The sequence below is a fragment of the Lepisma saccharinum genome, chromosome 27 (assembly GCF_977018435.1).
Source record: "Lepisma saccharinum chromosome 27, izLepSacc3.1, whole genome shotgun sequence".
Taxonomy (NCBI): domain Eukaryota; kingdom Metazoa; phylum Arthropoda; class Insecta; order Zygentoma; family Lepismatidae; genus Lepisma; species Lepisma saccharinum.
Window position 1 is genome coordinate 53,912,188 of NC_139255.1, and position 25,063 is coordinate 53,937,250.

The window sequence follows — 25,063 nt, forward strand, 5'->3', positions numbered from 1 at the left end:
TCGTGTTACAAAATGGTCACACAGAACACTTGTAACTTACCACTGTAAACTTCAGGACGTACTCTTCAAACCAGGTAAGTATTTCAGCCATATTATTAAAGCTCTTCTTTCTGTAAAACTTTGAAAGTGTCTATTTCTTTTAGGCCAACCCTGTATATTTATTAGATATAATAGAAAGAAAAAACATCAATGAAGGTATGTCACTAAACCAAAAACAGAAGTCTGACAACTTCAAATTTTCCGGTAATTTCTATACACATGAAAATATTTGATAATACAATACTGCACCAACGGATATCAAACCCAAACCCCTTGATTACAAGGTGATGACTTTTCCGCCCTAGATCCAGAGCTCTTAGTTAAACATGTAGTACAATGCACTACTATGCACAGGATTTCTTTCAGAGGGAGCTGGAATTTAAAGGTAGATATTTCATAGCTACGTGGGTCAGTCAAAAAGTTAGTTGCACAGAACGAGAAAACAAACCAGGAGCAAACTTTCACGAAACTTTCATTTACACATAAAAGTTCCATACAGAAGCTACTTTTAGACATAATCATCTCCTTTATTTAAACATTTGTCGAAGCGTGTCACAAGTTTGTCTATGCCTGCTGCAAAGAAGTCACGTACAACGTCCGATAACCATTGACGGGTTGCAGCTTGCACCTCATCATCCGAATGATATTGTTGCTTTGCAAGTTCTTCTTTCATGGGTCCGAAAACATGGAAATCACAAGGTGCAAGATCTGGGCTAAAAGGGGGGTGATCCCACACTTCCCACCGAAATTTGCGCAGAAGATCCGAGCTGATCGCTGAAATCCGCATGTGTCGAAGTTGATGGTCCTCCCCTGTACGTCCGCTCTTAAACATGGTGCACCACTTTGTGATAGCTTGACGCGATATTGCATTTTCACCATACACTTCGTGCACCTGCCGATAAATTTCTGTGCAGTTACACAATGTTGCCAACAAAAACCGGATCACTGCACGCACTTCCACTTTGGATGCCACCTGCAGCTGCCGAAACATGTTCACGACTGGTTAGCAAGCAACCTCCAACTGCCACGTCAATGCCGCTATGTCACGCGCCACAGATACATGTCTGCAGTGTTGCCAACCCACTGCAAGAAAATGTCCCTGTATCAACATTTTTGACAGGGGTGTGCAACTAATTTTTTGACTGGCCCACGTACATTCCAGAGGGAGCAGGGTACACAATAAAATATTCTGTAATTTTTTATCATCATCTTTAAGCTTTACTTTAAAAGTTGTTCAGACAAAAATGGTAACAGAGGTCATTTTAATTGGATATTTACATTTTACACTAGTTTTTCTCAAGTTTTTCACTATTTTCATTTAATTTTCTAAAACTTTCGGAGTGGACTGTAGCCCATCAGGCCCCCACTCTGAATACGCCAGTGGTTCAATTTAGTTGTTTCTCCTACCAACCCGATTGGATAAGATGATGAAATCAAGAATTCTCCACTTGCATTAAGCAGGAATGTATGATTTTTAAATAGAAAATAAATTTCTAGCACAAAATTTTAATACTAAAGATGATCAAAAATAAGTAATTATTATTGTAGACATTTAAAAAGCCTTAATTTTAATACAGCTGAAAATATATACTTACTATTTCCCAATCTTTTCAGAACCGAAGGTGTAAATAAAGTTTCGCAACTTGAAGGGCCATCAACATTATGGTCAAAATCAATCCACACTTGCCTGAGATCACTGGAGAATGACGTCTTCAAAGCTTTTGGTGATGGAGAGGTTATGCTCACAGCTCCAACAGTGCCATGGTAGGTTCTGCAAGCAAATGCGCACATATATTAACTTATTTACAATGAAACCTCGAATTTACGTTTTTCAAGGGACCAAGTTGAAAGAAATTAAAAAGCAGGAAAATGTAATATATGTGAAAATTTTATAGCATTTTGCTCTCTTATAGTCATGGACATTGAATGTATAATATGGGGAAAAGTAAAATTGGGGAATGTAAAATCAACGTTTTCCTGTATCCTGTATATAGCTGAGTATGCATACGTGAAATTTGTTGTTTTGTAAAATGGACTGAATGTTGCGATTCCATTCGTAACTGAACTATGTTAAAGTTCTCCCTCAATGTTGCCCTTTCGTTAAACTGTAATGACACTGTAAAACATGGTGAATAGGTATATGTCTGAAGACAAAAACAGATTAATTCTCCAATACAGATGAAAAATACGGGGTGGTATCAAAAAGTTTTGATACTAGCTCGGTTCACAAGAAAGTACTTTATTTATCAACGTTTACACACTATCACCTTTAAAATAGTCCCCTTGCACAGTGTTCCTGCCACTTCTGGAATGTGTCTTCTTTTCGAAGCACGACGTCAAATACCTTCTGTGATTTGAGCTGGATCTCCACAATGGAGTCAAAACGGTAACCTTTAAGCTGGATCTTCCTTCATCTTCAGGAAGAGGGCAAAGTCCGCAGGAGCAAAATCTCGTTCTGTATGACACACTAAAAATGGCAGCAATGTTGTGGATTCTTCTCCGATGATCCTCATGCACAAGTTGCCGAATGGTTTCGACATTTTCGAGGGTTGCGCTTGTTGAAGGTCTTCCTGATCTCTCGTCGTCTTTCAGTTATGTTCTTCCACTCTTGAAGTGCGTGTGCTACTCAAAACATCTCGAACGACTCATTGCCGAATCATGTCCAGCATCTCTGTTGAAGATTTGCCCAGTCTCATGCAGAATTTCAGGTTAGCTCTATGTTCTAACTTGCTGTGCATGATGAAATTGCAGAGATGGTTACGCACGTAGTCAGAAGAGCACAAGTTGCAGAGCTCCCAATGTACACAGGATGATATCTCTTGACACACTAAGTCATGAAAGTTGGTGTTCCCTATGACTGTACATGCAGTCTTGTGCTGCCATCTGTTGGCATGTTACAGAACTAGTCTCGGAACTTTTTGATACAACCTCCTACAACAGTGGTTAAAAGTCCAAGCAGATTCACTATAAATAATGCATTATTGCTCAGGCTGGGAAAGGATCACCCTTGACACTCCTATGTAAAAGTGACTTTTGGGTGCCAATGTGGATGATGATGAAAAAGTGGCCTCTTCAGTGACAAATGCTTTGAAGAGAAATGTGAATGCAAAAATTCACAAAAACAGGATATTCACAATATCTGAATAACATGAAAAATGTTGAACAGTGTATCATTCTTTAAAGCCAAAAATTATAACAGGGAACATGTATTACAAAAAAAAGTTGGCATGTTTTATCACAAGACTAACACATTCCTTGGCAGTGGCGTCGTGTGCGGTTCGCATACAAGTGTTCACAATAATGTTTTCGTACTGAATGCAGATTTGGTCATCTCCCTTGTAACTTCATCTTAATTGAAAAAGTGAGAATAACAGTTCAATTTATTTTCAACAATTTTCCCCCAAATTCACGCTATAATTCAATTAATACAAGAAGGACCTAGGGGAAATTGTTCCTCTCCCCTCGCTAAAGTTTGCAACTATGTAGCACAGACATTTTCGAGTCTCCCTAGACATGCCTTGAATATGCTGCACTCTGGTACCTAATGTAAGAAGTATTTCCGCTTGCATCAGTGTTCGCACAGCGAAGTGAACATCGTCGGGGTATAGTGGCCAACAGTCCCTTAGCTGTCAGTACAGCAATTGTGCTCAACGCCCTCCGTGGAACACCGTGGGAGTCAGTGTTACCAACTATCTTAAAAAAGTTATCAGACGTGAAAGAAGTCATGTCAGAGTAAATTGTGTGCATACACTCGTACATCAAACATAGTATTTTTTCGAATAAATATACGTATGTGTGTGTGCATTTAATATGTACGTAATTTAAGACTTATACATGAGTGTTCATGTGCTCATGCGAACATTATCAGGCGACGCGCCTGTTCCTTGGCCTGGTGATGAACCGGTTTCTCATACCATATCATATCCACAGTGTCTTGACCTTGCTTCATGCAACCATCATTTGTTTCTTTCTCCTTAAAGATATTTTGGTGAGATTATATAATCTAGGAAGTGATCAAGAGACAAGAGTGACTGAATTGCTCTGCAGTGTGTTTCTTCGATGGTGGAATACAAAAAAAACTTTCGAAGGTTTGTCATAATCAGACAAGTTTTTGTAACATGGGCACATGTGTATGTTACAGGATCAGACAGGTTTTTGTAACTTGTACATTAATACATGTGTATGTCACAGGGTTGCTTGGGTTTCTCTTCATGATTCCTACCAACAAAATATCCATAATGGATACTCTTTCAGTTGTATATAACAAATTTTTAATACATACTTCAATTGTCGAATTATTACTGGGTTGCCATGACTTTCTCCCCAACCCTCGTATATGTGTGTGTGTGTGTGTGTGTGTGTGTGTGTGTGTATGGGTATTTAATATTTAGTTTTAGGTAATTTTATATGTATACTTATACTCCTTATATACCGTATATTTACAGTTTTAATTTGATTTCCAATTGTCCATACATTTTTCTTTGGTCTTTATTTCTTTATTTACTATTATGTATTTTGTTTTGCTTTATTTTTTCTTATTTGGATATACGAGGTTTGGCTAGAAAAAAACCGGACTGATGCTATGAAATCTTTTATTCGGCATTTTGTACAACAGGAACTTTATCTACTTCAAAGTACTCCCCTGCACGATCTGTATACCGCTCCATGCGAATTTTCCATTGCTGGAAGCAGTGTTGCCAGTCATTTTCGGAGATCATGTTCATTACATCCGTCGCTTTTCTTTGCACAGCTTCTACTGTCTCAAATCTGGTTTCTTTTAGGGCGGACTTCACTCTGGGGAATAAAAAGAAGTCACAGGGAGCAAGGTCCGGCGAATACGGCGGATGTTCTAACACTGGGATGCCATATTTAGCCAAAAATGTCTTCACTGACAGGGCCGTATGGACAGGAGCATTGTCTTGGTGCAGAATCCATGACTTCCGTTGCCACAAATCAGGTCGTCGTCTTCTTACTCGCTCACGAAGGGTTTTCAGCACATTAATGTAATGATGTTGGTTTACAGTTTGACCCTCGGGTACCCAGTGAACGTACACAATGCCTCGAATGTCGAAAAAGACAATCATCATGGCTTTGAATTTGGACTTGCTCATGCGAGCTTTCTTGTGACGTGGCGAACTCGGGGTCTTCCAATGCATTGATTGGCGCTTTGTGAAGGGTCGTACGTGAAAAACCACGATTCATCACAGGTTATCACTCTCTCTAAGAATGTAGGGTCTGTTTCAATGTTCTTCAAAGTGTCCGTACAAATGTTCACTCGAGCTTCCTTCTATTCCAATGTCAGGTTCCTTAGCACAAGTTTTGAACACACTTTACTCATGTTCAAATTCTCGTGTAAAATTTGTCGAACACTTTCTTTGTCTATTCCTGTGATTTCAGCAACTGCTCTAATGGTCAATCGACGATCTTTTCGAATCACATCACTCACTTCTTGAATGTTTGTTTCCGTTTTCGACGTGCACGGTCGTCCTGAAGGTGGGTTGTCTTGGATCATTTCCTGTCCTTCTTTAAACCGTTTAAACCACTCAAACACTTGTGTGCGTGATAAACACTCATCCCCGTACACAGATTTTAACATGTCGTACGCTTCTGTTGCGGATTTCCCCAGTTTGTAAAGGAACTTCATATTGACACGCTGTTCCATTTTAATACTCAGCATTGTTCCGACGGAGCACAGACGCACGTTCCGTTTTTTCAAGTGCCACAGCAAAACTGAGAGGCCTGCACCCAGGGCAATTAGTCATTCTGTAGGCAGGGTATGGTAGTATAGAATCATGCATTGCTCAACCTTCGCGCATTCGTTGTTTGCCAATAGCAACATCAATCCGTTTTTTTTTTGTAGCCAAACCTCGTATGTAGTGTTTGTAGGAAATGTGTGTCAACTATAGACTGTATTCTGACAAGGGTTAGGTGGGAGAACAGCATACACTGAACTGCAAAACAAAGATAAGGAGACAAGACGTGAGTTACTAAATTATTTCCACGAAACTTACTTGTAAATGATATATTATTATTATTAACATTTCAGTGCTGTATCTCCTAAGTTTCAAATTCTTGCTCATAGAGGCACCACTATGTTTGTGTTCCAACAGATAAACATACTACTAAGTTATTTAAATGTACATTTTACTCAAAACTGTCTTGAATGGAGTTATTTCACTTGTGCTCTCAACCTCTCAAATATGGCAGCTATGTAGAAAAATAATTAGGGGTGTGTGGGACAGACATTTTTTGGTAGGGATGGGAAATTCTTTAAACCCCAACATTCGGGTTGGTAAAAATTCACAACTTCCCAGCTGTCAGGAAATTTTCGGTACAGGAAATGTTTGAAATTTCCCGTCACTCTGGAAATCTCGAATTCTACATGACATTTTCACCTCAAGTGATTGTTTTGGCATTTCTGGAATAAAAACGAACAATTTCTGAAAAGTTCCAGACACTTACAATGGAGAAAACATCGAGAATTAACCACTTTTTTTAAAAAATGACCATTTTGATTTTCCCAACTGTTCCGGATCCCGAAAAGTCATTAAATCATTTCCCAAAGTCAGGATCGGGATAGTACTTTTCAAGATCCCGCACACCCCTAAAAATAATGCAACAATAATGCAATGTGTAGCAACATTATGCACTAAATATATTTGACAAAATTCCTTACCTTTCCTACACTTACCTGGTCCATATTTTCTAGTTAAAAACTGAAAAATAATTCCTTACCTGTCCATGGCTGCATCATCCGTTGCGGCGACTCCAAATTCCATTATCTTGGCTTTCTTTGGAACATACTGCTTGCATGTAACTTCTCCATTCTGTACACTTTTTGTGGATATAATTTGAACTATGTCACTGCCTTTCTCACAGACAAAGCACAAGATATTACTATCTGCTGTTACATTTGGCACTGTCAGAACAACCTGCAATTGTTAATACTCTTGTAGAATATATAATGTAATACACACACAGAGATAGATAGATAGATAGATAGAGATAGAGAGAGAGAGAGAGAGAGAGAGAGAGAGAGGGGGGGGGAGAGAGAGAGAGAGAGATATTATTTATTCAATTAAATACTTGAAATATAGAGCACTCTTTCCCACTTTATATTTATTAAAGTGGGCAATTATTACTATTATTATTCATCATGATCTGATGTTAGAGTGACCAACCATCAGGGTTTATCTGAGACTGCCCTGTCTATGTTTCAGGTAAAACCTCACCAGGTCAAAAGCCCTGCTTTCCTTCAATGTACTTTTGGGCAACTTTCTGTTGGCACATCAATATGAAGTGAGAGTTCAATGCCTGATAGAGTAATGAACACTGTGTTTCTAAAAAAAGGGCTCTTTTTAAATAGATAAAAAAAAGTAAAACTATGCCCTTGTGCAATGCATGCTCCCTTGCAATGATGGTTCTGAGGTGGGGAGGTAGATTCACAAACATTTTCCATCAGTCAAAGTGGAGTTGTGTGTTGGAACACCAGCCACCTTTACCCCACCCCTACTTGTGTGAAGCTGCATGAGCCCCAGAGCAACTTACGCAGAGACATTAAAGGCTAAAAACCTCAGCTTATGTCACCGACCCTGGGAATCAAACATGTGGATCATCAAGGCTTGGCCATTACAAATACTACTTTCTATTGGAGACCAATTTCAACAAGAAGCGGTTGAAGCGAAATGTCCACAAAGACATTAGGAATCAGTCAAATTGATTAGAACTGTATTCGTATCAGCCAACAACAACATACAACAATAATTGTAGCTAGGGATGGGTCGATATGAAATTTTGGCTGATACCGATAAAGTACCGATATAAAATTTACCGATACTGATTACCAATACTTTACCAATCCAATATAAAATTCCAAATGGTCCTTGAAGAATCTGAATGGTTCATTGACCTCCTTAACAAATGTTGGTTTCCAAGTGACTGCAGTGCAAAAGACGTATATTTAGAAATTAATTTTTCCAAAAAGTAAGGCATTGAGCTGTTGTTGAATTGGTGTTTTAAGTACACTTTATGCACAGTAAGGCTAACCGGGTTTAAAGTGGGATCCGAACCAGTATGTGCCTCCACCGGGAATCAAACCTGGAACCCATTGACTACAAGGCGACGATGCTACCACTGTGCCATCGGGGAGACCCCAAGTAGTAGTAGTAGGGCATGGAACTTATCCATAAAAATTATGACAAAATGGCAGAATTTTGCACTAAATTATAAGATATTTAAACTGATATGCCTACATCGGCCGATATCAATAGAGTACCAATTTATCTGTCCCATCCCTAATTTTAGCAATTCAATAGAATTTGTGTAAATAGTCTGTAATTCACTGCACAATTTTTGGAAATATTCTTACTGTTCCTGTGAAATATAAAGATGTAACAAACATTTTTGAGTGTACAATAGCATTATAAAATCACAGTTTCCTTCCAAAACTGAACTTGTCCAAGTTATGATTATTCATGATCTTCATAAGAATTTTGTTATTTTATGTCAGAATGGTACGCTAATCTGTTATTGGCAATTTTCCACTGGCATTGTCATCAATGTAAACAACTTGAACACAGCATCAACAACAACTCAACACTCCTGCAGTGTAATCTCTCAAGAATAACTACAAGCAAATGCATTACTTCTACATCAACAGCCATTCAAGAGCCACCAACCTCTATTGGTACGTCCACCACAGCATTTGTAGGGTGAACTGCAGTGACGGAAAGCTGCTTGCTGTCCACAACGTCGATTGAAACTCCCTCCGACAGTATTTCCCCTTCTTTTGAGCTGCACTTGGCATTGTAGGTTCCAGTAGGAGGCAAGGTGAACTCCAGAGTTAGACAAGCCTCCTGCACGATCGACTCATTCACTCTAAAGTTCTGAAAATAAGGAAGAAACAAAGAGCATGTCAATACGACAGATCATAACTCAGCTACATACAGGGTGAGTGAGAAGTAACTAAGCATTGAAAATTTGCTGCAGTTTCTTTTTGTAATATTTAAGCAATCTCAATGAAACTTTCTGTAGACCTGTACGTTACAGAATAGGATTATATATGTGCCAGTTCAGAATACAATGTAAGCACCGGTACCATCCACCAGTTTCCTCAAACGAACTGGGATGGAATCTTTCCGGGACGATGGCTGGGACGACAAGGACCTCATGAATGGCCTGACAGAAGTCCAGACCTCACACCCTATGACTTTTTTCTGTGGTGCTGGGCAAAGGAGGAAGTGTACAAGACAAAACCCTGCACTGTGGAACAATTGGAGGCACGGATTCGGAATGTTATTACAAACGTCCCGAAGGAATTCCTACAGAAGAATCCCATCCCCGTTTGTGGGAGGAAGCTGGTGGATTTGGCCGGTACCTACATTGAATTCTGAGCTGGCACATATGTAATCCTATTCTATAATGTATATGAACAGTGTGTTTCATTGAGATTGCTTAAATATTACAAAAAACTATATGGAATTTTCAATGTCTAGTTACTTCTCACTCACCCTGTAGATCCCACCTTCAACAACTGTGCTGGGTACTGCAGCACAGAAGGAGAGGTTATGCTTCTCTTACCCTTCAAGCCCCTCGTCATCAGGTGGAAATGAAAACTGAAATGACAGTTCAGTGCAGAAAAGTACAATAACTAAAAACAAAATTAACTTTATATTTTTATACTGTTTTAGTTTTTGGGCAGCAGGGTATTCTTACAAGTACAAACAGGTGGGAGAAAAGTGAACGATATTTTTTCAGTGAACCTTACGCAATATTTTCATGAAGCTTAGCTTATTAAGGGTTTTAAATTGGTTGCATGTAATACCTATTTGTATTTTTTGTTATTTAAGGCTGTTTTTCCATCCCTCTAGGATAACTAAAGGGTATTTCATAAAGTGCGCAGTTTTTAAATCGCTTGTCATTTTTGTTTGAAGGTTGGCAACACTTTTCTTATTATTTTCATAATCTCTGATCATTCTGATCATTACTTGAGCAATTTGTTGGCATTTATTCAGTTTAGTTGCCATGGAGCAGTTCACTATCGAGTAACACGTTGTTATCTTGAAAACACATTACAGAAATGCACAGACACTTCGTAATCTTCGCGCTATCTTCGGACATAACAATGCTCCCCACTGCAACAACAGTTAGGAGGTTGGTGAAAAAATTCGATATATCCGGGTCAGTGGCAACCATAAATTCGCCTGGGCGAAAACGTAGTCATCGCACAGATGAAAACATTGCAGTAGTGCAAGACAGTGTAAATGTTAGTCCCGCGAAGTCGCTTCACTGTCGTTCACAACAGTTGGGAATATCGGTATCCTCAGTGAAACGAATACTGAAAGAATACCTTTATATACACCCTTACAAGGTTCAGTTGATGCAAGAGATCAAAGCAACCGATCATGCGAAATGAAGAAATATGCCACATGGACATATGCCAGACATCATTTTTCACTTTTAAATCGCAAACGGGCATATGCTGGACACTTTTCAATTATTAAATCGTAGTGAATGTGTAAAATAATAAAAATAAAAATGTCAACTTTCATGCAATTTTGGCTGAGTTATTGCACTTTATGAAACACCCTTTATAATGATGAGGATAAGATTAATCATCCATGTTTTACCCAGGACACACATACAAGAAGAAATATTAATTGCATTTCAATTCACTTCACACTTCAGTTCACAGCTATAGGAAAATAGTCTTAACCATAGTGACAAATGAAATGACAGTAATGTATGGTATAAACCTTTAACATATTGTATAACCAAATAATACAATACTTTACCTCCCTTCCATCAACTCTTGTCAAATCACATTGAACTTCTGTTATTTTGTTTGGGTCTAATCCAGCCCCATAAAGGTTGACAAATCCTTCCTTTATAACTGCTCTGTCGAGGACTGAAGGCACTGCCTCAGCAATACTCAGGCAATCTGGAAATGAAGGTAAAATTATCTGTTTGTATGTAAATTACCATATTGAATTGACCTAAAGAATATGTCACATGACCTTCTAATAGTGTAGTTTTAAAATTGTGGACAGTGTCCTACATATCATGTATGCGGGGTATACCAGAAGTGATAGCGCAAACTGATAGGGTGAAAAGTACATGATAGTAGAAGCATAAAGGTCTCAATAAACATGGTGTCGCAAACGAACTGTTTTCAGATAATCACAAATGTACGTGGGTCGTTCAATATATAAGTTTCCGTATGCTGTAAAATATTTTATATTTTAAGATACATTAGAAAACTATACATACATGTATAGGAGGATCCTTCCTCACGTCTCCACATAATCCCCATAGAGATTCAGGCATTTGTCCCACCGTTGCACCAATTTGTCCATACCCTTTGCAAGAAAATCAGGGCTCTGGCTATTGAGCACTATTCTCACATTACGCTTCACTTCTTCATCTGTTCCGAAATGGTAACCTTGCAATTCAGACTTTAACACCGGAAAAAGATGGAAATCACTCAGCACTAAATCGGGGCTGTATGGAGGGTGGGGCAGCCGTTCCCACCCCAATTCTTCAATTTTGTGTTGTGTTTGCACTGCTGAGTGGGGGCGAGCGTTATTGTCAAGACGAATGACAGCAGCTGACAGGAGACCTGGTCGCTTATGTCGAATTGCATTTTTCAGTTTATCCAATGTTTGACAATAAAGGTCAGCATTAATTGTTCTTCCTCGTTCCAAAAAATCCATAAGCAGAACACCCTTAGCATCCATGCTTCTGAACTCCTTATGATGCGAGCCAGCATTTTCCGAACAAGCATTTACTTTTTGGCCTTGGGCACATGCGCCTTCACATCTGATACCGAATAGATTGTTGTTCCTTGTAGACGAAGGATGGTGCTTGTCAAACATGTGCTTCTCTTTAACGGCATTGCTTTATACAATATTTTAAAGCACAGGGAAACTTATATATTGAACGTCCCTAGTATGGTTATGATCCGCAACTGTCTTGATTGTTTGTACACATCATCCGCTTGTTCCCTTGTACACTCAGATATTTCTTTGTTTAAATCTGAACACTGTCGAACATGTAACATACTGTACAGTAAAATAGTCCTTGGTAATAAAAGCAACAGTAATGTCTAGCAAGGTGAACCTTTTAATTCTGTTATTTGTTACTAGGTGACATGTAAAAATGATCAAAAACGACCGATATTAGTGTGGAATCCATATTTTTCGGGGTCGCTAAGATGAATAGTGACACTCCCAATGCCATTCAACTCAAAGACACCCCTGGCACCCCTAGGGGTGGGGCTGGCAAGGGGGGGTGACATGTAAAACTACCGATATTAGTGTGGAATCCATAGTTTTCGGGGTCGCTAAAATGAATAGTGACACTCCCAATGCCATTCAACTCCAAGACACCCCTGGCACACCTAGGGGTGGGGTGGGAAGGGGGTGACATGTAAGAATGATCAAAAACGACCGATATTAGTGTGGAATCCATAGTTTTCTGGGTCTCTAAGATGAATAGTGACACTCCCAATGCCGTTCAACTCCAAGACACCCCTGGCACCCCTAGGGGTGGGGGTGCCAAGGGGGGTGACATGTAAAACGACCGATATTAGTGTGGAATCCATAGTTTTTGGGGCTGCTGAGATGAATAGTGACACTCCCAATGCCGTTCAACTCCAAGTTCATTTTACACTATAGTTAGAATTCATTATATTCCTGTCTAATAGAAGATGGGGATAAATAAATACCCGGGCAACACCAGGCTATCAGCTAGTATGTAATAAAAATTAAAGTATTTTAAAGTAATGCATTCATCCATTCATTCATGTGGACATGCAATATATTTTACATAGAAATTTCAGCAAGAAATGACCAGGACTCAAACTTAAGTGTACTGTGCCATTGCTCTACCAACTGAGCTACCACGCCAGCCCTGGTTTCACTTGATTTTTCACTCTTGCTGTTTTATGTGTGGAATTGTCCCTGCCAGTACCTAATTTCTCCCAGTGCAGAGACATAAATTACCTTACTGTTTGGCATACCCAGGGTATGTATGATTGATTGATTGATTTAGTTTATTTTACTTCACGTTTTGTGCCTCGTGGCTAATTTGCGAAGATGAGGATGAGTGATGAAAGGATGAAATTGATGAATGGACATTCACAAACAACCAAGCCCGACCAGGATTCGAACCCGGGACCCTTGGCGTCGCAGCGCGATGTGCTAACCGCTCGGCCACAGGGTCGGGCCCCAGGGTATGTACTGCATAGACAATTCCCTGCAGCTAAGGTATACCTTTGACTCCGGTTTCAGTCCTGGTTGATCCTGCATTTATTTATGAAATTTCTATGTAGTACATCTCCTGTGTTTGCCAAGCAGTAAGACAGGGTGGTCACTCTATTACCATGATGAAATTCAAGCATAATTCATGGTTTTCAAGGCAAACTTTCCGAAAATTCAAGGCTACAAGCAGATGTCTTCTCTATTTCAAACTTACGTATTACTGCTTCTCACAATCCACACGCATACACACACAAATATATAACGATATAAAGGGTTTGTGTGATTCCATTTTACATACTCAGACACGAAATACATCTAATAACACAAGTCACAAATGTCATGGGATGTTCTAATGGTGTTCTCCCGTTTCGCCTTATTGGGTTTTCACTTCCCCCAATACAATTTCAAATGATTTATGTGACACGAACTTTCTAAGGCGAAATGTGACATCCCATTTCACGTTATCCTGTTTCGCCTTACAAATTTCCCACCTGGGAATATTATCGACTATATTAATGTTATTAACATACGCAAAAACATTTTGTTAATATCAAGTTATTGTTCTTGTCAGCGTTAGGTTAGATTAGGTTTTATTACATTAATAATAATGACTAGAGGCACATATTTTTGGTAAATAAAAAAGCAAAATTTCGGTACAAAAACTGAGTCAATTTCGGGTTCAAAAGCGGTAAACAAAATAAAATATCGGTGTTATAGCGGTGAAAAATTGGATGCAAAGTGGTATATAAAAGACATTTTGGTTTTAAAATTGTGAATATAATCCTAAATTTAATTTAAAAACTACACTTATTCCACAGAATTAACATTTCACTTCTAATAGCACATTTATGTAGTTATCAGAGTTTATTTCTGTGTAAAGGAGTTCAATTTTGCTTCTCCAATATCAATAGCAGAATTAATCAATTTTCCGGGAATTGCATAACTCTCAGGATAATTCAGACCTCAGAAGGTGTCACGTCGGTGAATAAACCCTAAATTTCGTGTTTAAGAGTTAATTTTGCATTTTGCAGTTCATTTCGCATTATTTCGTGACAAAACATCGTCACAAAATGCATCTCACACCTTTCAAAAACATGAAAAATTAACACTACAATGTGTTTTTTTCAAATTTCGTTTTTTCGTGAAATTAGAAATATGCATGCCCCTAATAATGACCCTTCATGTTGATAATATTTCCTGATGGGATTATTTTTGAGTGTAAGGCGAAACAGGATAAGGCAAAATGGGATGTCCCGTTTCACCTTAGAAAGTTAGTGTCACATAAATCATTTGAAATTGTATTGAGAGGGGGGGTGAAAACGGGATAAGGCGAAACAGGCCGTAATCGTACTAATCTACGAAAAATTGCTATTGTACAAGAATTAAAAACTCAAATTTACCTAATCAACTTCAAGATACCTTTGCAATAATTACTGTCTGTCAGACAGATTGTTCTGAAAAGTAACTAAATAACTAAGTTAATGGATTTAGAGAATTCTATTTTATTTTCCATGCATCTTTCTTTTCCTTCTTCGATAAAAATAAAAGTTAAACTGTGAATAATTTTGCCGCAGGGCATTTGTAAATACAATGCGTAAATTCAATGTGATTTGGGTTAATAAAAGTTGCAACTTTTCACGTCTACGGAGAAAAATTCGCGCAGAATTCACGTATAATTCCCAGAGCCAATAATTCACGCATAATTCCAGGAATTCAAGGAATTCCCAGTGAGTAGCCACCCTGTAAGACAATACATTTTAATCATCCATTAAAGAGTTATTGTCACTGAGTGGTAAGTTGTGAGTATGATCTCAGAATGAGCAAATGATTATCAAGGAATGTCAAAAATTAATCCACACATCTTTTGTGCTTAATCATTTGAAAGAAGTACTTAAATTAGGGTAGTTTTTAAGTCCACTGTATGCTTAGCTAGGCTAATTGGGACTGGATCTACACCACAGCAACAAGCGGCAGGAGTCACAGGGATTTCTCACTGAAGTGACAAGCGACATAGGGCCCTTCGGTCTAAAGCAAAACACATGCATAAACAACAGACAGATGCGACACAATGCCCAGTATGGAGTACTGAGAAAACAGCCCATCTGAGTGATGCATGACAAGTAAAGCTTATCATGTCACTTCGGTTCAAAAGGGCTCTATTCCAAGATAAACATGTGTCACTTGTCACTTCGGTCAGAAAGCTCAGCATGTGACTCTGCTGTGCATCAAACCTGGGGCCTCTTGATGAAGACTTTCTCTCAGAATATCAACCAGGTCAGTTCCAGATTGGCTTCCAAAAGTTAATCGTCTTCGTTGATTGAAGTTTCCAGTGGCACTTGCCAACAGGAGTTTTTTTTTTATTAAATCTGATTTATGTACAGAAAGGCTAATCGGGACTGTACCTACAGTTTAAAGTTTGATCCGAACCACTATGTGCCTTCACTGGGTATCATACCTGGGACCCCTTGATTAGAAGGCAACGTTGCCACTATGTCATTGGGGATTCCCATTTGCCAATACGAAAGCTATAAGACTTAATTACATCGAGGCAGTGTAATCTACTATATCAGAGAGGCCTTAGAAATACTTAGGGAACTGTGAGAAAGAGATCCTAGGCTGCTAGAGCATGTTGGTGATTACACCTCCATCTGCAGCAGGTATATCAATTCTATCTATACCCATACTACTCTTTTCACACAAAATAATAATATACAATAAAAGTTTCACTCACTGTTCCACTCTGGGTCGCTTGTACTTAAGCACTTGCCACAGAAGTCAGTCTTGAATCCACTGTTGACCACACCATCACATCCAATGCATTTATCCTCCCCGTCACACACGGCACAATTATCCAAGCCAGATGAACTCCCCTTGCCTGTATTGCCTCCAACACACACACCACACCTGAAATATATTATTTTGCATCTTCAAATTTAAAGGTTGAAAAATTGCTTGCATACATGAAAATGTGTATCATGAAATAATTGGTTAAATAAAGGCAATTTTATTTGGGATTTTTTAAAATTTATCATCATTTTTATGGACATGTAATTTTTTGGAAACTTTGGCTTGTTTTGAGTATTTTTCTGGATGGCAATGGCATATTTTTTTGGTTATTTTTTGAAATTTTATTATTGAATAATTATGTTTGTTAACGCTTGTCCACACATATTCAAACAAGATTTCCAGGAAATAAAAGTACATCCAGCCCTATTTTTTTTTTCAAGATTTGCCAGATATTTTTTTTCTTTTGTTGACTGAATTAAATCAAGGAGAGACTGCTTGCTTTCAGTATCCACCAATTGCTTCAGTGAAAGTAGAGAGAAGTTTATCCATGTACAAGTCCTTACTAGAAGAAAACAGACAATCATCTTTATTTGAGAAACCTTGATCAAGTATTTATTGTTCAATTCAGATTTAATGTGAAAAGCCACTCCAATTTGAGTTTTCAATAACAATGCTGGATTATTATTTTTATTATTATTATTGGTTATAAATATCATATACAGTATATGCCAGTTCTGCAATAATCAGTGTGTTTCTTACAGGGGTTGTCCACGATGAGTTATAGTAATTTACTCTGATAACCTTACTTTTCATTTTTTCTGAGCAATTTTTTTTTGTGGTCGATTTTACCACCAATCTGGTGGCTTCATCAGGCATGTACTGTCTTGCTGCAGGCGACATGGAGGCCGAGAGCTGATGCCTACAGTGCCAAAACCTCGATGTGCGGCAAAAGAAGGAAGCACCACACCCACGCCAGAATGGCGGAAAGTGAATGGACCACATCAACTAATGCTGCCACAACTATACCGCGTTTGTTAGAACCTGTCCCGTTTCCCACGCTAGGGATCGCTCGACAGTTTCGGTGCCAATGAGAAACGTGGAAAAAAACCATCTGCTGGACAGCGAGGAGCGAATGGAAGCCAGAAGAGAGATGCTTACGTAGACGCTGTTGCCACGTTGCATATTTTAATTGGGTGCCTGACTTTGACTTTCTCCAGCACGGAGAAAAGCCAGCGATCAGCTAGCGCAGGAACCGGGATGGGTTGTAACAAACATGGTATAGTGCTGCCACAAGCAGGAGAAGAAGGAACCATGTTGCCCGCAGCAAGACAGTCCACACCTGACCAAGCCACCAGACAGGTGGCAAAATCGATCGCGGAAAAAATGAAAAGTAAGCTTATCAGAGTAAATTACCTATCTCCGCTTAACCGCCAAACATATATCTTTAGATACAATGTGAGTTATAGTAAATTTAAAATACACTCTAAAATCAGCTCATTACTAGGACTCGAAAGTTGATGACCCAAAAATTGTCAAAAAATGACCTTAAAAAGATTTTCGCTCCGAATAGGGGAGCTTGAATTTTTCATAAATTACAAGAGAGTAGTTGTTAGGAGGTTCAAACTACTGAAGCAAAGGGATAAAAGCAATTAAGTACTAATTTAGTTTTCTTTATTTCTACTTTAATGTTACATAAAATACGTCTTCTTTCAGAGTGGCCCTTCCACGATACAGTAGTCGGCCAGTGTTTCGCGTACATCTTTCTGATCATGTTTGATTTAAAATATTGTGACTAATTTTACTTAAAAAACACATGATTCATGCGTTAATAGAGGCCAGCAAGCCTTCACACAAAGTGTTTTAAGTTTGCTGCAGGAAAAATAAATGTATCACAATAACTTATTTAATGCATTGCCAAACACTTCACTTAAAATAATATTGTACCTTTCCATTGACTGTATTTTTGATTAATGGCGAACTTGCTAAAAGGACCATGTCAGGAAATTTAAATATGTAAGTTATGCTAGCAAATGCATTTAAAAATCAAGAAACAGCAAGAGAGGAGAAAAACAAAAGTCTAAAAAATGCAATAAAAAAAACAAAAAGTAATGAAAAATGATCTAAACGCCAAAAAGGCTGAAAAATGCAAAAAAAATTGTTCTAACTGAAGGTTTAGTACCATTTTTAAGGCTCAGAAATATAGATGATTTATCATCAATTTCCGAGCCCTACTCATTACTATTAAGGAATTAATAATAGGGAAATGTCTTTTATTAAATTGGTGTTTTTTTTAAAACTATTTTTAGATCGCAAATGCATTTTTAAGCCATTAAGCCATTAAATATTTTGCCCTAATTAATACAAAACAACCCACCACAGATCGTTTCAAATCCAGCTCTAAGAAGGTGCATTACTGTGAAAATGGAAAGTTAAGCTCAACTCGAAGATAGAAAATGCACACAATTCTAAATATTACTGATATTTTTCTCCCACCATTCACAGTGAAGTGAAGTGCAGTGATAATTTCTGATGAACACAAAAAAGATTATGACATAGACAGCTTACAGATCATGTTGAAATATAATGTAATAAACTGCACATTATTTCTTACTACAAGTTATGAGGTTTCACAAACTATTGATCGATTGATTGATTGATTTAGTTTATTTTACTTTGCGTTTTGCAAAGATGGGGATGAGTGATGAAATTGTTGAATGGACATTCACAAACAAACCAAGCCCGAGCGGGATTTGAACCTGGGACCCTTGGCATCGCAGTGTGATGTGCTAACCACTCGGCCACAAACTATTGGTTTGTATTATCGGACCAATGTAGTTAACAGCAGCAACCACTACCTCGAACTCTAATAGTGTGCTGCAAAGGCGTAAATTACTGGGGCAAGGAGAGGGGGGGGGGGTGGCACTTGCTCCTCAAAATTTTCAGGTTTATTAAAATTTACAAGTTTTAACAGTATTTTTGTTAACCTCATGGGACTTGAGGAACAAAGAAATAAAGAGTAACTTTTATGATTTCTCAAACATAACAGCTACTTATCACAATAACTATTTTTATGGGATGGAAACTTTTTGATCCTGCCCCACTGTGCTTCTGATATGGGAATATTCAAACTGAGGCGACGTGTGACAAGTGACATAGGGGTTTCACACTGAAGTGACAAAAATATGGGCCTCTTCAGTCTACAAGAAAGCATTCACTGGACATGCACGAAACAACAGACCAAGGTGACACGATGCATGCCATTAAGAAAACTGCCCAATCCAAGTAATATGCAAGTGACAAGCAACATGTGCAGCTTGTTGGATTGGATTGATTTGGTGTTTTAAGTCCACTTTATGCACAGTAAGGCTAATCTGGACTGGACCTACAGTTTAAAGTGGGATCCGAACCACTATGTGCCTCCACCGGGAATCGAACCCAGAACCCCTTGATTACAAGGTGACGACGCTACCACTACACCATCGGGGATGCCATGTGTGCAGCTTGTTGTGTTGCTTCGACTAAAAAGGTTGCATTTATTTCTGATGGTTGGTTTCCAATACACACATGTCACTTGTTATGTATCAGTTTGGCCTGAAAGCTCCCTGTATTACCTTCCACCCTGTATCAATTTGCTTGATTGATTTGGTATATTTTACTTTGCTTTTGTGCCACTTTTGATTAATTGTGAAGATGAGGATGTGTGGTGATATGATAAAATTAATGGTAGGACACTCAAAAAACACCCTGCCAGCCCCCGTGGCAAAGTGGTTAGCACATTGCGCTATGAAGCTAGGAGTCCCAGGTTCGAATCCTGGCCTGGGCATGGATGTTTGAGAGTGTCCATTCATCAATTTGAGCATGTCATCACTCATCTCCATCCACAAATTAGCCAAAAGTGGCACAAAAAGCGAAGTAAAATAAAGGAAATCAAAATTTTGAAAAAAATTTTAAAAAAACATCCATGCTCGGGCCGAGATTTGAATCCAGAACCCCTGGCATCATAGTGCACTGTACTAACCACTCGGTCATGGAGGTTGGCGAATAGAATTTGAAGCAGAGTAACATCTAGGGTCAGAGGGTAAAAATATGATTGCAAAATGAAGATTTGGTGACTACATCATCATATTTTTTCTCATAAATGAAGAATCATATTGTATTCAGTTATTTTACATTGCTTTTCTGCTAGTTTTGGCTAATTATAATGATGAAGATGAATGGTGATTGGATAAAATTGATGACTGACAAAGAAACACCCCTGTCCTGGCTTGGGCTTGAACTGGAACCTACATTGGCAAGATTTTGAGTCCAACCCTCAATCCAATCAATCAACAATTCCATCTGGCTAAATATGTGGTATGAAACATTGCTTTTTCCTTTTAAACTCCATTTACGAAGCTTTACAACTTGTAATAGGAAAGCATGTGCTGTGCTGTTTATATTTTTCAATAGCAAAGAAACAGAATGTGCACAAGTAGCAAGCTTGTTGTGTGCTCACTACTAAATATGTTGTTTTGTGAATAATATTGCAAGACATTGTGCAGTGAAATATGTAATGCATAATGTACTGACTGATTTATGTAAGCTCCTGAATATGATGAACCATCACAAAACATGACAAATTGTTGCTCCTTTGGAATACAAATTTTCATATTTGCCAAAGGATAAAGTATGTTTTCAGTCCAGCACTGTCCAGCACAGTTTTTCTGACTGACCTGCTCACTTGTGCCTCCAACACATTTTCCACATTCAAACGCAGCAGCTACAAAAATATATATATATAATATAATATATCAGGATGTACCTTCTGAAAACATATCTTATTAATATTAAAAATTATGACAGATTTGGTTGCTGACAACAGGTTTAAGGATCCTAAAAAAATAAATAATGGGTTCTCCATTTCTATTTACAGTTATATATACAGGCCAGGTTCCAAATCATCCCTGTAAAGCAAGTCTATCTTTTTTCACTCACAAATAGAAAATAGAAAAAAATGTAACTGAAATAATATATGCTTGCAAAACATCTTTTTCATTGCACACATTATGAGTCATCATAATTAATAACTACATTATGTAATACAAAATATAGTACAGAAATATTATAAACAGACTGGAAGCAAAGTGATTATTTGATTCTGCTGGTGCTTCACCATGAAAATTAATGAACTTATATTTAATAGACAATTACCAAAACACCATACAGTCCTGTATTCTTTGCTACTAGTTAATTAAATTCTTGTTACTAGTTGTGCAAAGCATGGGAATTTATGTTTTATTGTTAGAATTACTGAAAAAAATTGGTGTATCTTGACTTAGAAATGTGAGGAATGTCCTTTTTTTAACAGCATTAATTTCAAGAGTAAAGCTGTATGTTTATAGATTATTACATTATCTGTTTATAATAATTAGTTAAAATATAAGTACTTTTACTAATGAGAAAAGTGTTATCATTTAGGGAAAAGAACTTTACCGTGATCTGTTACACCACAAAAACAAAATGAATGATGAATAGCGTCACAACAATATTTAGATTAAACTGTTTTTTCTTTAATACTAATTTTATTTTCAGAAACAGGTATTAGTACTGAAAATTGTATGCATAGAAATAAAAAGTATTACTACAATGTACTAGTGTTTGTTAACACATAAAATGACAAAAACTTTCATTCTTATTATTGAATTAACCTTTAAAAAAGATTCAATTATCCAATTTCAGTTTAATAAATTATGCGCTGTTAATCCATGGCACTATTTTTTAACGAAAATACACCCTATCATGTATTGAGATATGAACGTACCCCCTCCAGCAACACCAGCACAGTCAGTGCAGCTAGTGCAAGTAGTCCCACCATCACACAATCCGCATTCGTTTGTCTCTGTTGGTTTACTTGTAATGGCCATGTTCGTACAATCACGCATGGGCATGTACACAATACCAAAATCCTCAGACAAGCTGGTCGTATTACCACATTTCTGAAACAGATATGGAGCTATTTTTACTAATAATGTATTTCTCGCATTATTTTTTTTAAAGAAAGAATAATTAGTAATCTTTGAAAAGTATTTTATGTAAAGAATATTGGTTGGTTGAATTGATGTTTTAAGCCCACTTTATGCACAGTAAGGCTAATTGGGACTGGACCTACAGTTTAAAGTGGGATCCATACCACTATGTGCCTCCACCGTATTTTATGTAAAGAAAATATTGCAAAGAGCTAAGCAACGAGATGCAAATTCGCAAACTTGCATAATGAAAAATGCATGTGCAATGTGCACGCCACTATAATTCCACAAAACTTTAAAAACTATTTCATTGCTCACCTTCTAAGAGCTTATTTTCAGTTTCTTCTTCAAGATGTAAAAAACACTGGACATTTAAAATATGTTAACAGTGCATCTTTTTTATTAAAGTGCAGTGCAGAAACTGAACCAAAAAATAATAAAATATAACACACTTGTATGGATGGGAGATTGTGCATGTCTCCACCAAACTCAATATTGTGGCAGACCGTTTCAAAAAATAATATTGCGATATCATTCATGTTAGATTCTAAATATTTGTCTTTAGTGGTAAATTTAAATCTGTGAATTATTGGTGAAATAATTTCATACCTGTACATCCTTAATTTAATGAACAAACCTGATCAGATGGAATATTAAGCTTATACCGTGCGTTCATTTCGATCTTCAGCCGAGAGATCGGGAGAAGCGTGGCGGGCGGCTCTGACGGAGATGCCGACATTTGCAGCCTGTAATGCCCGCTTATTTTTATGGACATATGCAGACATTTATATAAGTATTGCAAAACAAGCACTAACCTGTGTTATAACATGCAAAAGTTCTTCTGTAATTCACCCAAGTTCTGCCCTTATATACACAAATAAATACGCTTTAGAAACGATGTTAAGAGCCACAGATAATAAAACATTTTAATCATAGTTTTGACCAGTAACGTCCTGCTTAAGTTTATATCCTTGAAAGAGTTTTGTGTTGATGGGGATCGTTTGAAGGTTTCGAATGTGCAACACTGTATCAAGATTACGCTGCAGACGAAACCGTTAGAAGTCAATGGTGTTCGTGAGCTTCCTTGCAATCCGAAATCTCCGAGCTCGAGTCTTTTGTTCCTTCGCGACTAGATGAAGACAGAGCTGTGAATATAGTGGCGAGCAGATGTAAACAAACAGCATGTTAATTTTGTACTGTGCGCAAGAGTGTTATTCTTGGTTACTTGCCATTACTTGTTTGTGTTATTGCAGTGTGTATGTGTGTTGTGTCAGTAAGACGATTGGAATGACAGTCACAAGGTTCACGTTAGAACAAATAATTTCTATGTATGACACTTACGTGAAAACAGACTCGTGTCGAGACGTGTGTAGGCAATTTGTACAGAAATTCCCAGGCGTTTCACCTCCACATAGAGATACGGTTAGACATCTTGTCCTTAAATTACGAGAAACTGGATCATTAAATTTTAAAACACCTAAGCAAAAACGACTGATTCTAACCGAAGCAAAACTCGATGAAATTGGTGCAGCGTTAGAACGTTCTCCAAACAAACCTCTACGCCGTGTTTCACAGGACATGGGCGTGTCAAAATCATCAGCACATACAGCCACTAAGCTACTAAAATTAAAACCATACTCTTATAACACAGGTTAGTGCTCGTTTTGCAATATTTATATAAATGTCTGCATATGTCCATAAAAATAAGCGGGCATTACAGGCCGCAAATGTCAGCATCTCCACCCGCCACGCTTCTCCCGATCTCTCGGCTGAAGATCGAAATGAACGCATGGTACAAGGTGGTTATAATTAAAGTGACAGTGTTCAGAGTGGTATAGCACGGGCTGTAATGAGAGTAGCAGTCTGAAACTTCGTAGATATGCTAATGAAGCAATGCGCTCACGAATTATGAAAAAAAAAAAAAAATAGTTCCAATTCTCGCCACCAGGGTAAAAAATGGCACTGTAAGCAGTCAAAACTTGGTATAGTTACAGGAAAAACACTATAAATCGCAGAAAACAATACTCTTTGTAATAAAATATCGCTACAATTTCACTATTCGAATTACATGAACATTACTAAAGGAAAAGGCAACAAGCGTCACCAACCACAACCAGGGAGCTCACACAATGGTTAGTCAATGTCACCGACTTTGACGTCAGAGTTACGGAAAATTCCACGTTTTGACTGCTTACAGCGCCATTTTTTACCCTGGTGGCGAGAATTGGAACTATTTTTTTTTTTTTGCATAATTCGCGAGCGCATTGCTTCATTATCATATCTACGAAGTTTCAGACTGCTACTCTCATTACAGCCCGTGCTGTACCACTCTGAACACCGTCACTTTAATTATAACCACCTGGTATATTTGCATCATGATTAATTTAAAACATATAGAATTCTAAGTAATGTTTAGGGATGGTGAACCAGCAGATTGCAAATAAACCACAAACATTATCAACAATTACTTGTGGCATACTGTCAAGACAAAATGTCCTGAAATAATAACAAATGAAGAACTACAAGTAGCCAACAATCAAGGATATTTGTAAGGATTATGCTAGTTGTTTACAGTAAACAGGGTTCTCACTCACTTCTGCAAATAAAATTCCATGACTTATCCAGATAAATTTAGAATAAACTTCCATTCCATTCTGTGCTCCTATAACATGTTAATTTTAAGTGTCATCTGCACTTGCTATTCAAGAGAATAAAGTTCATTCAACATTGTTCGAAATAAATGAAAAAAAAACAACATTTTTCTACATAGAATATATTCCATCAAGAAATTGGTGGAAGAAAAAAAAGTCGAATTTATTTTCCTTCCAAAATCCTGGCAAGTAAAGAAAAAAAAATCCTGTATTTTCCAGATTTTTTTATGTATTTTCAAAATTTGCTTTCCCAAAATTTTCCAAGATTTCCAAGTGAGTGCGAAGCTTGGTAAAGCAATTCATAAGGGCAGAAATTGGTTAA

General features: G+C 37.7%; 1 protein-coding gene across 3 annotated transcripts in view; it reads right to left on the bottom strand.

Annotated features, from left to right (window-relative positions):
• Nucleotides 1–25,063, bottom strand: part of LOC145980294 (uncharacterized) — a 224,749-nt gene that overhangs the window by 76,508 nt on the left and 123,178 nt on the right. For all 3 annotated transcript variants that reach the window (XM_083113312.1, XM_083113313.1, XM_083113314.1), the window contains 7 exons: nucleotides 21,886–22,060; nucleotides 20,655–20,844; nucleotides 16,030–16,202; nucleotides 10,833–10,978; nucleotides 8,718–8,924; nucleotides 6,775–6,971; nucleotides 1,635–1,810 (listed from right to left, as the gene is read on the bottom strand). In XM_083113312.1, the coding sequence (XP_082969438.1) occupies nucleotides 1,635–1,810; nucleotides 6,775–6,971; nucleotides 8,718–8,924; nucleotides 10,833–10,978; nucleotides 16,030–16,202; nucleotides 20,655–20,844; nucleotides 21,886–22,060 (1,264 nt within the window). The remainder of the gene's footprint in view (nucleotides 1–1,634; nucleotides 1,811–6,774; nucleotides 6,972–8,717; nucleotides 8,925–10,832; nucleotides 10,979–16,029; nucleotides 16,203–20,654; nucleotides 20,845–21,885; nucleotides 22,061–25,063) is intronic.